General features: G+C 41.2%; 1 protein-coding gene across 3 annotated transcripts in view; it reads left to right on the top strand.

Annotated features, from left to right (window-relative positions):
* The window catches only part of med25 (mediator complex subunit 25), a 41,134-nt gene extending 23,721 nt beyond the window's left edge, over positions 1-17,413 (top strand). The window contains exons 11-20 of one of the 3 annotated variants that reach the window (XM_072588734.1): positions 164-274; positions 731-816; positions 2,937-2,994; positions 3,781-3,888; positions 7,187-7,375; positions 7,946-8,050; positions 8,603-8,686; positions 10,032-10,208; positions 11,631-11,835; positions 14,240-17,413. In XM_072588734.1, the coding sequence (XP_072444835.1) occupies positions 164-274; positions 731-816; positions 2,937-2,994; positions 3,781-3,888; positions 7,187-7,375; positions 7,946-8,050; positions 8,603-8,686; positions 10,032-10,208; positions 11,631-11,835; positions 14,240-14,343 (1,227 nt within the window). In that variant the 3' untranslated portion in view covers positions 14,344-17,413. The remainder of the gene's footprint in view (positions 1-163; positions 275-730; positions 817-2,936; positions 2,995-3,780; positions 3,889-7,186; positions 7,376-7,945; positions 8,051-8,602; positions 8,687-10,031; positions 10,209-11,630; positions 11,836-14,239) is intronic. The other 2 variants (XM_072588735.1, XM_072588736.1) reach the window with 2 other exon arrangements.
* The last annotated feature ends 388 nt before the right edge of the window (positions 17,414-17,801 follow it).

Genomic DNA, 17,801 nt, shown 5'->3' on the forward strand with positions numbered 1-17,801 from the left:
TAGAGTAAGGAAGAGCTACAACCAGACCTGTTCAATGTCAGTGACTTTAGCAGAAAAGGAAAGCAATATTGTACTGGTGCAATGGGAATGGGTGGCTACGGGGTGCAGCTTGGTGCTCCAGGTTACTACATATTCAGTGTGCACTTGTCCTCTGTTCTTTCAGCAGACTGTAGGTGTTGGAGCCAGCGCTGGAAATGTGGTTGGAGTTACTGTGGCACCTAGCTCAGTGGCCAATAAGATCCTAGCGTGGAGTGGGGTCTTGGAGTGGCAGGAGGTGAGATATATCTGGCTTTGTTTATTTTTGACAGATAGTGATGCCAGAGGAGTGAGCAAATTTAAAGGAGAACTAACTCCATCATAAATATAAAGGAGGTGTTAAAGTATCTAACAAAGACATGATGAGCTTTGTAATTCAATTACTAGAAACTTCTCTTACCACCCAGCAAAGAAAATATTTTGAAACGGTGAAATATATAATTACACACAAAAACAAATTGCTGGAAAAACTCAGCAGGTCAGTAAGCATCTGTAATTTTTGATTTCCAGCATCTGCAGTTTTTAATAATCCGCTTGAAGTTCCATTACACGATCACTTGGTGTTGCTGAAATGTTCTTTTACAGTGATAGTTAAAAATACTGTAGCCATTGTCATTGACTATTTTTGGAGTTATAACATTCAAGACTTTGAAAGTTCCCTATTTGAATTTCTTTTGCGCTGCAACTTTCCTAGAAACCCAAACCTGCATCGGTGGATTTGAACGCAAAACTGACACGATCACTTCCTTGCCAGGTGTATGTCACCCCAGGGGAGAACCTGTAAGTATGAAAGCAGAAAAATGTTATTTAAAAGTCAGATTGCATTGAAAAAAAAAGCATGCTTTTTCCTCGTTTCACACTGGAATGTTTTTGGAATGTAGTTCTTTGGGTATTTGTAACTCTTTTAGTAGCTCGACCAAATGCCCATCTGAGCTGATGGCAAGATTTACTATTCTGCATAGATGGACCTCATAGCTGAGCGCAGTTTTTTCCTTGTCCAATTTTCACACAAGCACTCACTGCACTCTTTCTTTGCACTTGAAATTCTGTAACTATTATTGGTATTGCCCTGAGGTGGCATGGTGCCTCAGTGGTTAGCACTACTGCTTCACAGCACCAGGGACCTGGGTTCAATTCCCGCCTCGGGTGACTGTCTGTCTGTGTGGAGTTTGCACATTCTCCCTGTGTCTGTGTGGGTTTCCTCTGGGTGCTCTGGTTTCCTCCCACAATTCGAAGATGTGCTGGTCAGGTGAATTGGCCATGCTAAATTGCCCAAAGTGTTAGGTGCATTAGTCAAGTTTAAAATATAGGGTGCAGGAGTGGGTCTGGGTGAGTTACTCTTTGGAGGGTCGGTGTGGACCTGTTGGGCCGAGGGGCTTGTTTCCATACTGTAGGGAATGTAATCTAACTCCGATCTAGCGCAAACTCGGGAATGAAACCTCCAATCTGATTGATTCAGGAAAAGAATAAAATGTAAGTGTTTTCAAGGCTTCTATCCTCCCAAAATGTTTTACAACTAATGGAGCAATTTTCTAAGTGGATTCACCGTTGTAATTTGTGAAACATGGCTGTCAATTTGTCTGCAATATGTTCTTCTGAGCAGTGATGAATAAATGAATTATTGATGGAGGAATACATAAATACACCAAGAACTTGCCTGCTCTACCTGAAAGAGTGCACTGGGATCTTTCACATGTACCTTTAAAAGGGCAGATCTTAAAATCATCACCCCTTTGATACTGCAAAGCTTCCATATCCAATATGTCTTCAGAGAGTTTAAGTTGCTAAAACTTGTACAGAAGCCTCTGTGTTGATCTTTCATTATTTCTGTACGATGGCATCAATGATCTCACGAACATAACTGATTTGTAAGAGAGGCTGAGATTCAGAGGAGAAGCTGCAGTTCTTAAAATTGAAGCATCAAGACTGTCTGCTAAAATTTTAAATTTTTAGTACACTGAAAAGCTCCTTTCAGATAATTTAATCAGCCTTGTTTGATCAGAAAGTATATTTAAAATAATATCATCCGGGTTTAATAAAAGGGGAAAGTCCTGGATATATGCAGCAGACTGACGGTGTTAGCATTTTGAGTGAAGGTACATGTCAGTAAAACATCTTGCCTCCAACGTCATCCAATATCAACACAACTGTGTATTTCTAACATTTCATGACCTTTTCTTTTGTGTGCATCCTTACTGTCTATTTGGTTTCTAATAACTGTGTTTACTGCACTGCAGCTGCAGGGGGCGCACTTGCTGTAAAACAATCAGTGCCAGTGGCGTCATTTTCTTTAAAAGCTACTTTGTCTCATCACCCTTGATAACCTCTCCTACTGTTCTATCACCATCTCTCTCCTTTTCTTTAAAAGAAAGAATAAGTATCACTTTCCAGTGATGCACTCAACTTGAGACTGTTTTGGATTCCTGTATATTGTTGCTCCATTCCTAATCTGTCTCACCATTCTGCTCATCTCTCTTTCCCTGCTCCTCTTGTCAACTTTCTCAGCACCCTGCTCCCAATCCTTGACCCCTCACTATCTCACTTGCTGCTCCGTGCCAGAAGGGGAAAAAGTGATGAGGTGTAGTGGGTAAAGTGGAGAATCGGGGAGTGAGCAGAAGGCAACGACATCTTTAACACTGACTTCCTGATTCACTGCATCAGCAGGAGCTGACTATTTCAAAATAAAATTTACAAAGTCTCTGACCGCTGAGTTCCCTCTTCCTATTTGTCAATTTTAAATAGCTTTTTGTAGCAAGGTCTGGCTGAGTGTAAAAACAAAAAAAATTGAAAACTGCTTTACAGGAGTTTTTTTTCCCTCCTTCTTCTCTTCTCCTTCCCCCCCACCCCCTCTCCCACCACCTCCACCAACCTCTTTTTATCTCTACCCAATCTCTCTACAGAAAGACAGACCAGTGGCCTCAGAAACTTATCATGCAGCTCATTCCTCAACAGTTATTGGTAAGTAAGTGAGGATTGGATTTTCCAGATTTGAATGGAACACATTGATCACAGGCTGGTCATTTGAAAGAATTTGATGGCAGACAGTGCTAAGGTGTGTGCAGGAATGCAAAAGTTAGGTGAGCAAACAATGTAGCGGAAATCCAATTACTGTAATATGGATATATTTTCTGTAGTCAGAAGAGTTGATGCTTTGCATTTGATCTGTTTCCAGTCCTTCCTTTTTCTGCCTGTTTGTCATCTGCTGCTCCCTGCATATCTCACTTGCAGATGTTTTATGAATAGAGTCATCAAACAAAAATAAAGCACTTTGTGGATGGATGGAAAATTAGATCTTCTGTCTACCTCAGCCATGCTTGCAGAAATCTCCTTGTCACATGTTACAACATCAGGGGACAGTAAAGTTAGAACGTTCTTTGCGTGTAAATGTTTTGGTGATTTATGCACTGACCATAAAGAAATGTCTATCTGTTTTCCAAGCATGTAAAATTGATAGACCGCAAAAGATCAACCAGCCTGTCGAGCTTTCCCCATTCTCAGAATGGTTACAGTATCACGTCTTGATACTCCTCATCCATCCAAAGCTGTTTTCTCCTGCTAGTGAATTATTGTAAAAGCAGCAATGACCATCAAATGCAAATAATGTAGCTTCATCCAAGGTGGTGGAGAAAGGTATTATGGAATAATTGGGGGCAAGGAGGGTAGTGAGGGAAAGAACTTCTTAAAAGGTTCTAATTTTCTGTATTAATTGTCTTTGTTCTTCTCTTTTCTTTTGATACTATCTAGACAACACTTGGGCATTTATTCCGTAATTCTCGCATGGTCCAGTTTCAGTTCACAAACAAGGATTTGGAGTCATTAAAGGGACTGTATCGGATCATGGCCAATGGTTTTGTAAGTACCGGAAAGGGGTCCTCCTAAATTCACTGATTCTGGAGTGACACATGGGAGTTTGGATGTCATTGTGCGGCTGTGCAGAACATTGGTGAGGCAGCAATTAGAATTTTGAGAAGATTTGTAGCTCAGGTTGAGGTTCTGGATGTAGGTTTGCTCATTGAGGTGGAAGATTCATTTCCAGATGTTTCGTCACCCTACTAGGTAACGCCTTCAGTGGGCCTCCAGGCAAAGCACTGCTAATAATGCCTGCTTTCTATTTATATGTTTGGGTTGGTGATGTCATTTCCTGTTCGTTTTCTCAGGGGGTGGTAGATTGGGTCTAACTCTGTGTTTGTTGATAGAGTTCCAGTTGGAATGCCATGCTTCTAGGAATTCTTGTGCGTGTGTCTGTTTGGCCATCAACTAGCCACAAAACATGACCCCCTCTCACTAGTATCCTTATGTACAGATAAGGAAGGATACCACTTTGACTGGGACAACACATCCATCCTGGACAAGCCAAACAGGGACATGCACGAGAATTCCTAGAAGCATGGCATTCCAACCGGAACTCAATCAACACATCGAGTTAGACCCCATCTACCACCTCCTGAGAAAAAGAACAGGAAATGACATCACCAACCTAAACATATAAATAGAAAGCAGGAATTATAAGCAGTGCTTCGCTTGGAGGCCTGCTGAAGATATTACTTAGGATGACGAAACGTGTGTAAATTAACCTTCCAGCTCAGTGAGCAAACATACATCCAGCCCTCTTAGAATATTGTGTACAGTTCTGGTCGCCCTTCTATAGGAAGAATATTGTTCAACTAGAGAGGGTGCAGCAAAGATTTGCAAGGATGTTGATGGGACTGGAGGGTTCGAGTTGAAGAGAGAGGCTGAATAGGCTGGCCTCTTTCCCCTGGAGTGTTGGAGGCTGAGGCATGACCTTGTAGAGATTTATAAAATCCTGAGTGGCATGGATAGGGTGGTACCAAAAGTCTTTTTCTTTTTCAAGGGTATGGGAGTCCAAAACTAGAGGACATAAGTTTAAGGTGACGGGAAAGATTTAAAAAGGACCAGAGGGGTAACTTTTTCTTGCAGAGGGTGCTGTTTGGATGGAACGAGTTGCCAGAGGAAGTAGTGGAGGTGGATACAATCAGAACATTTAAAATGTGTCTGGATGGGTACGTGAGTAGCAAGGGCCATACAGGCCAAATGCTGGCAAATGGGACTAGGTCAGACTGGGATTTCTGGTCCACGCAGACAAACTGAACCGAAGGATCTGTTTCTGTGCTGTATGAGCTTGTTTTTGTTCTGTTTAAAAATCTCAGTCAAGAATCGAGTTTCATAATGAGGGACAGGATTCGGATTGAAGTGGAAGTTAGAGCTGAACAAGAAGGTTGTTATGCGATGAACTAGAAGAAAGTGAGGACTGCTGATGCTGAAGTACCAGAGTTGAAAAATGTGGTGCTGGAAAAACATAGCAGATCAGGTAGCATCCGAGGAGCAGGAGAATCGATGTTTCGGGCATAAGCCCTTCTTCAGGAATGAGGCTGGTGTGCCAAGCGGGCTGAGCTAAAAGGTGGGGGGAGGGAATTTGGGGGAGGGGCACTGGGAATACGATAGGTGGAAGGAGGTGAGGGTGATGGGCCGGAGAACGGGCACCCTCTTGACCCCAACCCTCAGATTCAGCACCGCCCTCTTGACCTGCAACCTTCTTCCCGACCTCTCTGCCCCCACCCCCTCTCCGGCCTGTCACCCTCGCCATCACCACTTTCCACCTATCGTATTCCCTGCGCCCCTCCCCCCTACCTTTTACCTCCACCCGTTTGTCACCAGCCTCATTCCTGAAGAAGGGCTTATGCCCAAAACGTCGACTCTTCTGCCCCTCGGATGCTGCCTGGCTTGCTGTGTTTTTCCAGCACCACATTTTTCAACTCTTATTAGATGAAACCAAGTTTGGATGCATGTTGGGAGAGGAAGTGAAAACTGAGGCAGTTTAATGTAGTTGAAGTCCCTGAAAAGGGTACATTGAATTAGGACACAGTGACTAACATGCTTTTAAGGATGTGTGGGTGAAATGCCGCAAATAGGAATTCAGAGCAATGACTATGATGTTGCTAATAGAGAATGGAGTTATGCAGAAGAAAAACTGCTATCAACTGAAAGGAAGGAGGCTTGAGGGATCAGCCCGATAACTACAAAATCAAACTTCAGTTGTATATTGTATTGATTGTGGAATGTGACCTTTTTAATCATGTATTATGAACATTTAATGAACACCTACTGTCTCCCTTCTATTGTAAATTATTTTACAATTACTTGATTTTTCCTGAGCATAGATGGGATCATACAAACATGGGGCAGAGTAGGTCACTTGATCCCTCTAGCCTTTCAATAAGATTGTGATTGATTTGATTGTAACTACAAATTCACATTCCATCCTATCCTTAATAACCTTTCATTCCATTGTATATTTTTAAGACCAAGGGAAAAATTTAATTTGTCAGAGACTCTGCTTCCATCACTACTTTAGAGAGTAGTCATGATTTGGAGATGCCAGTGTTGGACTGGGGTGTATAAAGTTAAAAATCACACAACACCAGGTTATAGTCCAACAGGTTTAATTGGAAGTACACTAGCTTTCGGAGCGACGCAATCGCCTGATGGAGTGTCACTCTGAAAGCTAGTGTGCTTCCAATTAAACCTGTTGGACTATAACCTGGTGTTGTGTGATTTTTACTTTAGAGAGTATCTTGAAGATTAATGACCTGCTGAGGGGAAAATAAATTGCCTCATCTGACTTCAGTGGATGACCCCTGATTTTTAAACTGTGGCATTTTAAGTCTCTTAGAAAAGAATAGCCTGTTTCTGCTTTGTACATTTAGCTCAATTGATCCATGCCAGTGTTAAGACCCTTTACAATTCTCCTCCCAGTGTACCTTGGAGGTCTGGTGGGAGGGCAGATTGCACCAATTACAGGAGGAAGGTTATTGCCAAAGCAAGTGAACAGAACGAGGCAAAAACAAAACACTGTGGATGCAGGACATTTTGAAATGTAAACATTGCTGCCTGCCTGCTTCCTAAATATATCCAGCATGATTTGTTTTTATGATCCAAAAGGGAAGCTACTGAAGAATAAATGATGTACGAATAGAAATGCCACTGTGTTGTAACAGGTTGGAATTGTAGGCTAAGGATTTAGTAAAGGCAAGTAATATATCTATTTCGTAATGGTTAGAAGTAGCCGCATGCATCCCCCTGCAGGATTCCATCCAGCAATGACAGTGTACTTTGGAACTGTTTCTTCCAGGCAGGCTGTGTCCATTTCCCACACAGTGCTCCTTGTGAGGTCCGTGTCTTGATGCTGCTGTACTCCTCAAAGAAGAAAATCTTCATGGGTTTGATCCCAAATGATCAGAGTGGCTTTGTGAATGGAATCCGACTGGTCATAACCAACCACAAGAAAGCACAACAGCAGAAAATTGAACAGCAGAGAAATGTAAGCAGTTTGATTTAAAAATTCTAGTTAATGATTCATCTTTCAACCTAGGCAATGCCTTTTTAAAAGGAGTACCTGTCCATTTTGTTTACTTGTAGCTGAGTGCTTAGTGCATTCATGTATGTTAATCCAGTCATGCAAGTCTTGAGCTGTTGCATTATCTTGGAATAGTGGAATGAGCATATTCATTTAGCTTGCTGCAAGGGTGGATGGCTTGAATTTGTGTACTAGTTCATACTAGTTTGGGTCATGTGTTCTGAGGTCCTATACATATTCTTTAGGAGGTGGAAAGAAAATCTGGACTTCATTTTTGCAACCCATAGGATGAGTTCCTAAACTAAGGAGAAGTGTCAGTATTTCATTTTATTATCCTACTCCCGTCATGCTTGACTTTCTTCTGTAAGTAGACTGTTAATTTCTGTTTTTATTATATAGTATTAAAACCCCTCACTCTAAGTCTTAAGAATGGAAGAAAGGCAACAAGTAAATTATACTTTACACACTTGTGTAACAGTGTTTCAGGCTTGATAATAAATTTATTTGTCATCATTATGTTCTTAAATTTGGCAGCAAATGGGTGGAACACAGCCACTGGGCACTGGGTCTATTCCAAACCCAGCATTTATGCAGAAGCCTGGAACAATGCCAGTCTCTCAAGGAGTGCAGCAGCAACAGGTATGAATGATCCTACATTCCTGTATCATATTTTGAATGGTACAGTGTATTGCAAATCTTGACACAGAATTGCAGGCTAATTGGGCAGAGCAGGCACCGCAGTCAAACCCAATCCTTTAGGTGTTCAACATCCATGTATATGCTCTTCCTAAAAGTCATTGTGTAGCAATTTGATCCAGGGATGATGCCTGTTAGTGTCTTGGCTGAGATTAGCTCACTCAGTACACAAGTTCAAATTGAATTATGGACTTAGTTTGACTGGATAAAACTCCCTCTCCTTCCTGGTCCTTTCTAGTTTGTGTCGAATTTGATCAGGTTTGATTCTTGGACTTTGTAGAATCAGTGACTGAATATAGTTTGTGGCTGATGTTTGCAGCTTGTTATAAGTGAGTGAACCATCGACTCACTATCCTCAAAGGTGAAAGAAATTGTGATCGATTTGATCTGTACTTAATCTATTTGAGAAAAAATTGAGAATTTACATATTTTTAAATGTGTAAAATGCTTTTATTTTCTCTCCCTGATATCTTGTCACTTTCCTCCACCTTGCAGATGCCAGGTCAGCCAGTGACCACCTCAATACCTCAGGTTCATACAGTTACAACAATAGATGACCAACAGCGGCAGCAGAATCTGGTGAGTGTACTGGGTGCTTTTACATTTTATTTTCTTGCTGTCTGGAAATGTACACATTTATTTGATGAAGCTTTAGCTTGTGTGTAAATTCCCCTTTGTTTAATGAGCAACTGTTTGGAGCTAGGCATGCGTGTCAATACTAAATCTGCTTTGATGCATTTATGATTGTCAGGGACTCCAGTGTTTACAAACTGTATAAAACTTGGATAAAACCTAAAGGAATAAACTTTACTCACTGATAACAACATTTGTATAGTATCTTCCATTACCTTGGAATGCCTGAAAGTACCTCACAGCTTTGGGCATTTAGTCATTGTTGGATTTTCTGCACTGCAACACCAATTTGCTCGAACTTCTACAAGAATTAGCCAAGAACCAGGGAGAGCTGTCCTGTTCCTCAAGGTGGTAGACATGGGATCTTTTACAACAACCTGAAAGGGAAATTGAGCCTTGGATTAACATCTCTGACAAGTAGCACATCGGGCAGCACAGGCAGTTTCTCTACTGGACTCGTGTCATCTTGATTTTACACTCAAATTCTGGAGTAAAACTATAACTGAGTTTTGAGGTGACGTTGTACAACTGAACTGTGGGTGACCATTAATTTTGCAGATCTTTGTGATGAGAGTTAATATACGTGAAAGAATTTCTTTGTTCACCTGTTGCAAGTGGTCCTTCATGTTTCTTCATATACAACCTAGTCCCATTCTGTTCATCTAGGCACATGAGTGTTTATCAATGGATTAACAGATCATCATGGGAATGGATCAGAGTTTCCCTTTTTCTTATTGAGCATCACCACCTGCATTCATCCCACTTCATTTCCAGCCCAAGGAATGAGTTTAGTATAAATTGTCAAATAAGTTGTCAGAAACCAGTTACAACTTTATGCCTGGCAAACACAGGTTGGATTTGCTTGCCGCGCTGAGCTCTGGAGTCTGCTATGCTGCTGTTGACAGCACTCGGATTTTCGCCATTTTGTAATTTTGGTTGTCACTTATCTCAGTACTGTGAACACAGGATGGCATGCAAGTGCAATGAAATAACATCTGATCATGCATAAGTCACAAAATTACAGCCTTTGCAGAAAATGTGAAAACCTTGAACTTCAAATGCTTTTTGATATTGACTTATTAATACAAGTGCTTGTGTTTTTTTGTGTGTGTCTCTCTCTCTGCATTGTGCACGCACTCTGCACCTTTTTGTGCCTGCTTTTCCTCTTTCCCACCCTCTCTCTTCCCCTCTTCACCTGCTACCTGTTCTGCCCACTCCATTTCGCCCCACTTGTGCACTCTCTGTAGCATTTTAATTTGTATTGCTTATAATTTTATTCTGTCTCTAACAGCAGCAGCAAATGCAGCTTAGAGTGCAGCAGCAAGCCCAGGCTGTGACACAGCAGCAACAGTCAGGTGGCCCTCCTCAGAATCCACCTCCGGCTCCACAGCAGACCGGACCCCTGCTCAGACCACCCAACCCTGGGGCTAACCCACAGCTTCGCAGCCTGCTCCTCAGTCAGCAAACAGTGAGTGTAATCTTCTGTGCAAATATTCACTTTTGTGAAGCACTTTCTCCTCCTGTTTCCAACTGTGCTTTTTTATTTTCAATCCCTGTGCTGCAAGACTCTTTCTAAGGTTGGATATTAATTGTTGCAAGGTTTTGCTATATTGGTGCATAACTGAAAAGAGCAGAAAATGTCACTGTCTCACCTTGCCCTCCTTTAGCAAATGTTAACTAATGCTAACAACATTGCTAGTTAGGTAAAATTGCTAGTGAGGCAACATCAATGAAGAGAGAATCCCAGGTAAAATTACAGGTCAGAGATGCCTGCTTGCTGAGTATTTCCACCGATTTATTTTTTTATTATATTTCACATTTCCAGCCATGACAATATCTTGATTCATGTTTTAGCAACCATTGATTTGCAGGTCTCTCTCTAACTCAGACTGTCTTTCTTGTGGTCTCTTTTTCTCATTGCCTCCATCTCTCCCATTATTTACCTTCATAATTTCAACAAATACACAGCACAGGGCCATACAACAAGTTTTGAATTGATGTTACTGTTCATCCCATGTATGTCAAGTTACTGTTAACAATTCTCACCAGTTGTAGTGTCTTGTCACAGCAACCATCTATTTCAGTCTCTAACTATATAGCATTGCCATAAGAGTCCATTACAAGTGAGTTATGTCTAATATACTATCTGACAGTTTGGGTAGTTACGCAAGTAGCTGCCATAAGACTTTCCTAAGTGTGGTCGAAACCCCAGGTGCGGATCCCAATTTTAAAGTTTGGTGTTCCAACCTGTGAGGGAACAATGACTGCCATGCAGCTCTGACTAAGTTATTAATAGCTGCACCCTTAGTTTAACAGGCCCTAACACACTCTGGCCCCTTACTCTACCCTGTCTGAGGGGCAGTGAAAGTTTTCAAATCTTTGCATGGGGTCACAGTAGGAGAAGATTTTGGAAAGTATTGGTTTATCCTGTACCTGCTGATTTTACAATTCTCCCCTAATTGGTGGTGTCTGTGGTACTTTGAGGAAGTGACAAGCTGTGACATCTAGCTACTTAAGATGGGCCATTTCAAGGTTCTTGACATCAGCTGAAAGAGTTTGGAAGGAACTTTCAGATGTATGAGCAACACAGCCAAAACTTCAATTTTTGTCTGTATACATTGCTATTTATTGTACAGTCAGATCAGAAAAATGTGTGCATTTACACATTGAGTCCTGGAATAGACAAGAAACGTAACAACATTCTGAAAATGAATTTTAATATTCTTACAATGCATCATCCCTGAGCTGGTTTAAAAACCCAAAAAATGCTTCCAAACTGCCCTATCTTGCCAGATGAACCACCACATGCCAGTTTTGAATATTTGATTTGCCTAGATGTTTTAGCTTTGTAATCGCTTTTCATAATTCTATAATTTTGTTTTTGATTCAGTCTCAGAGTGGGGTTCCACAGCCTCAACAGCCTATGCACCATATCCAGCAGCAAGCCTCTCAAATGCTGTCCCATCAGTCCATGGGTCAACAGATGTCCCATCACCCTCCAGGACAGCAACTCCAGATGCAAGGGCAACAGCTAATGCACCAAGGTCCTGGGCAACCATGGGGCAACCAGATGGCTCAACGGCCACCTTTGCAAGGTAAGAAAATTCAAAGTCCGAACAGTTAATATTAATGGTTGCGCAGATAGTGGAAATGTATCTGTTTGTCAGTAATAAAGTATCACAATCCATCTGGATGAATGTTATTAGACATAATATAAATTGTTTTATTCTTGACATCGGATGTAATGTTAAAGATACATTTGTTCAGTGAGAAAAAGTGAATGCAAGTAAGCTTTCCTGTCTTCCCAGAGGCCACCAACTTGCATGGGACCATGGAAAGAAGTGTCAGTAGAATTGGCTTGGTGATGGGATGAAAGAAAGTGGTGAAGGGCCTCTTAGTCGCCAGTAGTAATTGTGACTACGCAGTCAGGAAATGAGGGTATCATCAGCAACTTGTAGGAAGAGATACTCTATTTGTCTTTTTGGAGGGCATCTGGGAGAGTCTTTTGCCAGCAGTTCACAAGTAAGGGAAGCTAATTCTATACAAAGAGTTCCCAGTTTAACCAAAGAACGTGATTCTTTTAAATTGGATTATAATTTCCAGTATGCCTGAATCTGGATAGCTTCTGCTATTGATAATTGTGTGACACACGTTAAATGAGTCTCCCAAATCTTTTGGAATTCTAAATATCATATCATTTAAAACTTATCTGTTTGACCAAGCTTTTGGCTCTGTATGGCTCGTATCTTTGCTTCATATGTCTTTTATGACCTCTTTAGGAAGCTTTGTTATGTTAAACATATTTAAGGAAAAATCTCATTTCATTGAAGACCGTACAGAGCAGATTCATTAATATGATCCTCCATATGGAGAGATTGTCCTCTAAGCGCAGACCGTGACTCTACTCACTGGGGGCTCACGCTCGCTCTCGCGCTCTCAAGGGGCTTGACAGGGTAAATGCTGAGACGATGTTTTGCATCATGGAAGAGTTGAGGACCGGAGGGCGTAGTCCCACAATAAAAGGGTGCTAACTCTCTCTGAGGGTTGTGTCTTTAGAACTCTTCGTCACACAGAACTGTGGAAGCAGAGTCTTTGTATATGCGTAAGGCTGAAATAGATTCTTGATCAGCAGTGAAATCAAGGGTTACAGGAAAAATGCAGGAATGTGAAAGTCAGGATCTGACTGAGTGGCAGTGCAGGCTCTGAGCCAAATACTAGATTACTTAGTGTGGAAATAGGACCTTCAGCCCAACAAGTCTGCACCAACCTGCCGAAGCGCAACCCACCCAGACCCATTACCCTACATTTACCCCTTCACCTAACACTACGGGCAATTTAGCATGGCCAATTCACCTAACTTGCACATTTTTGGATTGTGGGAGGAAACCGGAGCACCCAGAGGAAACCCACGCAGACACTGGGAGAATGTGCAAACTCTACACAGTTGCCCGAGGCGGGAATTGAACCCAGGTCTCTGGCGCTGTGAGGCAGCAGTGCTATCCACTGCGCCTCCCACAAATGGTCTGCTTCTGTGGTCTTAAGAGACACGCTTACCTCCTTTTTTTTTTTCCCCCATTTCCACCCCCACCCACTTCCCACTTCTACCTCACACCTCGTTTTCCCCTTCATTGGTGTGTTGAGAGGATGGGCAGGTTGATAGTCAACCTACTGACTGTTATTAAACTACTTTGCATGTCCAAGCCCTGGAGTAGAACTCTGGGTCTGAGGTGTGAATGTCACGCGCTGTGCCACAAGACAGAAATACGGGTTGTTGAGTGAATACAAAGAAACGGGGTCACAGAGTCATACAACGTGGAAACACACTGCAGTCCAACCAGTCCATGTCGAACATAATCCCAACCTAAACTAGTCCCACTTTCCTGCTCCTGGCCCATACCCTCCAAAGCTTTTCTCTTCATGTACATACCAAATGTCTTTTAAACATTGCAATTATACCCACATCCACCACTTCCTCAGGAAATTCATTCTACACGCAAACCACCCTCTGTGTAAAATATTTGCCTTTTGCGTCTTTTTTAAATCTCTCGTCTCTCACCTTAAAAGTGTGCCTGCTAGTCTTAAAATTCACCCATCCTAGGGAAAAGTTAGCTACAGTTAATTCAATTTATATCTCATTATTTTATAAATTTCTATCAAGTCACCTCTCAACATCCTATGCTCCAGTGAAAAAAGTTCCGACATATTTTATAACTCAAACTTTCTATACCCGGCAACCTCCTGATCAATCTCTTCTGAGCCCTCAATTGAAATTTCTGAAACACACCCAGGCTCATTAAGATTTGTAGGATCTTTTCAGATGGCAGTCATTTTGGAATTGGATATTGTACACAATCCAGTATTGGAAACTCCTTGTGGTTAGAAGTTTCTCCCAGGAGTTATCTTATTCTTTCAGATTCATAGCACAAGGCTTGTGTTTACACCCTATGGCTCATCGATTGTGTTGGTGATTTTTTTTTTTGTGCCCTTTTAAATCTGCAGGCCAGATGATGATGAATGCAGGCCCACGGGGCCCAGTCCCTCAAGGTGGATTGCAGCAAGGCACAAGTCTGTTGGAGGAAGAGATTCTGATGGATCTAATCTAAAAGTTTGACTTCTCTTTGTGTAAAGTGTGGACATGACATACAGCAGTCCAAACTGGAAGTCATCAAGATGAATCTTTTGTCCTACAAGGGCAATCAAAAGAAAATTCACATTTGACTTTAAATGGGTTAGTGGTAGGAGCTGGATGAGACTTTTAAAAAAAATATTAGATTTTTTGAAACCAGTAGAGGTTGTGTGGATCAGGCAACCTGATTGGTACTAAAACACTTTTTTTTAAAAAGGGTCGAGACTAGTTTGAGTGCTGCATTTGCAGTAGTTTGAAGGTTGCTTTCAGTTTGGTTTATTTTTGCTCGTGTATTGATCTGATTACTGTAGTTTTTAAAAGAAATGATGTATTTTATTTTTGAGAAAAGCAACCTGTGTCTGTTTTTGTTTTTTTTTAAAACATCCTCTCAGTCAGCAGATCTGAAAATAGTCTTCAAGTAATCGACATTGTAACTAGGGCTGCTGGCTTGAGCCATGACATTGGCAGTCGATAGGGATCATGCTCTCGGCTCTAAGGTTGCTTTGCTGATGCTGCAAGTTCACTGAATGCTTCAGTAGCTCTGAAGAACTGATGTCTCCACATCAGACTCTATATTTGTAAGTATGAAAAAAAGGAATTTTTCTTCTCAAGAAATGAGATTAGCCAGGTTTCATATTCAAGGTTTTTACATGTGCCACAAACAGTTAAAGGTTTGGTTTCAATCCGGTCTCATGGCTAAATTGGTGTAACCAGGCTCTGAACTTGCAAGGAAGTGAGAAATTAGCTGCAGAAGGATAATTGGCTTTGGGGTAAAAGCGAGTGAAGGTTCTGCCTGAGTGCATTGAAGAAGTGTAGCTTTGTTTGCTGACTTGGCTGGTTCCTTTGACTATTTCCATTTAAGTTTCAGCTTTCAGTGGTTGCCTTTGTTTTCATTATGCAATGAAATATGGCTTTGATTTCCCATTTTCACAAGGCATTGTTCCATAAAATTCCATGCAAAAACATAAGTCAAATGAAGCGGTGTTTGAAATTGCAAGAGTAGAAAGAACTCTTTTGGATGTCACTTTTTGCTTTAAAAAAAAGTGTCATTATTTCAGCTGTTTGGGAGTTGAGAAACTACCAATATCTCCTCTATTGGGCAAGGTAGAGGGCAGCCGAATGAGTTCGGCCTAGGTACAGTTGGATGATTTAACATCTGAGTGGTTGCAGTTGAGCTGCAGTTTATAAGAGAATGGTGCAAGGCAGATGAACATGGCATATCATGACAGCAGATCTCGTGGTAAGAGTAGTTACCAGCAGCTACATCATTCCTCCCACACTCTTCTACCCCAATACTTTCTCACTGCTTAGTTAGTCATGCACACCTTCCTGTCAACTTGAGATTCAAGTCTCACTCCAGAGGCTTCAGCGCACAATCTAAACCAGCACTCTGCGGTTGTGAGGGAGAAGCCATTTTTCAGATATGTTAAGCTGATGCCTGTCATACAGGTGTAAAATATGTTGATACCAGTATTCTGCAAAAGACTAAGGAGTAAAACAAATAATCAGGTCAGTTATCTCTCAGCTTTTGTTGAGAATCTCCTTTCATAATTTGGTTGTTCTAAATGACTATTGTTGTGACATTAAATAGTTCTGAATCACTATAGGGCATCCTAAGACCATGAAAAATATTATTTAAATTCAAGTTTGTTCACTTCTTATTCCATGATGGTTAAGATGATTATAGTTGGAGGTTCCTAGATTCTGAGGTTCTCTCTCTTCACTTGGAAGAATGCACTAATAATCTTTACTGCCATTTTCTTCTAGCAAGTAACCCCACTGACTGTTGTGCCACTGGGGAGAAGTGCCCCTTTCAGTGGATCCTATCTCACTCAGGATATCCTGATATTTAATGGTGGTACTACTCCAAAAAGTTTCTCGGACTAGCAAAGTTAATTTGGCTCACGCTGCTGGTTTTCCTCTTGGTCAGAGTTTCACTTGCTCTACACATGCTCTAGTATCTCAACCAAGTGCTTGTAATTTCTGGGTGTGTCCTGACAGAACATTTGACCCCTCAAACCTGGGAACCGTTTTTATGGGTACCGGCTCAGGTTGGGTAACTCCGTATAAACTAGTCATCAAACCTGGCGACCTTCAGTTCATCACATCTGGTCATTCGGTGTCTGAGTCCATCAGGAACGCAGAAATTCATTATTTTAACGCAGTGCCCATATCCTGTGAATTAATACAAAAATGGAAGCTCATTGAATTGCATTGCACTTACAGTGCAGAAATGGGTATTCAGTCCAGCAGTTCAATGTCCGTGTTTATGCTCCTCTTCGCATAATTCTTCTCACTTCATCAACATATCCTTCTCTTCCTTTCTGTCTCTAATTACCATGGTCCCTTTTAAATATTTCAGCATCTTGCTTCCTATTAGGACAGCCAATACAAATATGACCAGTCTGACCTGGGTCGCTGATCTTTGAAACTTTGAATTTCCAGGTGAGTAAGAGTCAAGTCCAACAATTTGCATTTTTAGTTTGGTATGGGTTTTTCAATAAACAATGAGGTGCCTTACAAACTTTCAAGGTTTGTCTGTAATGAGGAGAAAAATATTCTTATCTGTTCAATTGGTCATCTCAAGAAACTGACCTTGTTAAAGAAATCACTTGGGACGCTAAATTTAATGTTGGTTTTTTAAAAATTGATTTAATTCTCATTTATTATGAGAATAAATCACAACTTGTTGTTCAAAGTTCCACATTTTAACACTGTCATGTGACAGGAATGGTACCCAGTAATATATTGCCATATACAATTAATGTTCAGAGAAAGTGTGCATTCCCTACCCACTGCCTCCTTTCTACCTATCCCTGACTGGCTTTTTCATGTTTTCAATGAGATGGATTTTTATTAAATGTGGCATCACTTTCATATCTCTTTTTTTTAATGTGTTGTCTCTTGGTGCCGTGGGTTTATATCCTTTCAAATGTTGTACAGAAGTACTGGAAGTGTTTGTAATGTGTATCAAGGGATGAGAAAAGGAATAATGTGTTTAGTGTATAGTTTCTTTTCAAATCATAATAAATTTATTCTTAATGGCTGCTTGTTTTCTGTTCCCTTCCAAGTTTCAACAATTTGTATCTCTGCAGCAATGTGGTTGATTCTTAACTGTCCTGTGGGCAATTAGGGATGGACAATAAATGGTGGCCTAGCCAATACTGCCCTCATTTAGTGAAAGAAAAGAAATGATGTAGGCAAAGGGGCTGAAATGGGAGAAGGATGAAACAAGGGGTATGGTCGAAGGGATGAGTTTGAGTTATTATTTCAAAAGGAGTTTGAGTTCCAGTAAGCAGAATGTGGTAGTTAAGAATCTCTCACTTCTGATAGTGGGCCAGAAGGGGAAAGGGTAGGACTGGTGGTGAGCTGGATTTGGAAGTACAGAGGGTGCAAGCTGTGTGTGTGCCTGGAGATACAGTAGGATGGAGTCAA

The sequence above is a fragment of the Chiloscyllium punctatum genome, chromosome 18 (genome assembly GCF_047496795.1).
Source record: "Chiloscyllium punctatum isolate Juve2018m chromosome 18, sChiPun1.3, whole genome shotgun sequence".
NCBI classification, from domain to species: domain Eukaryota; kingdom Metazoa; phylum Chordata; class Chondrichthyes; order Orectolobiformes; family Hemiscylliidae; genus Chiloscyllium; species Chiloscyllium punctatum.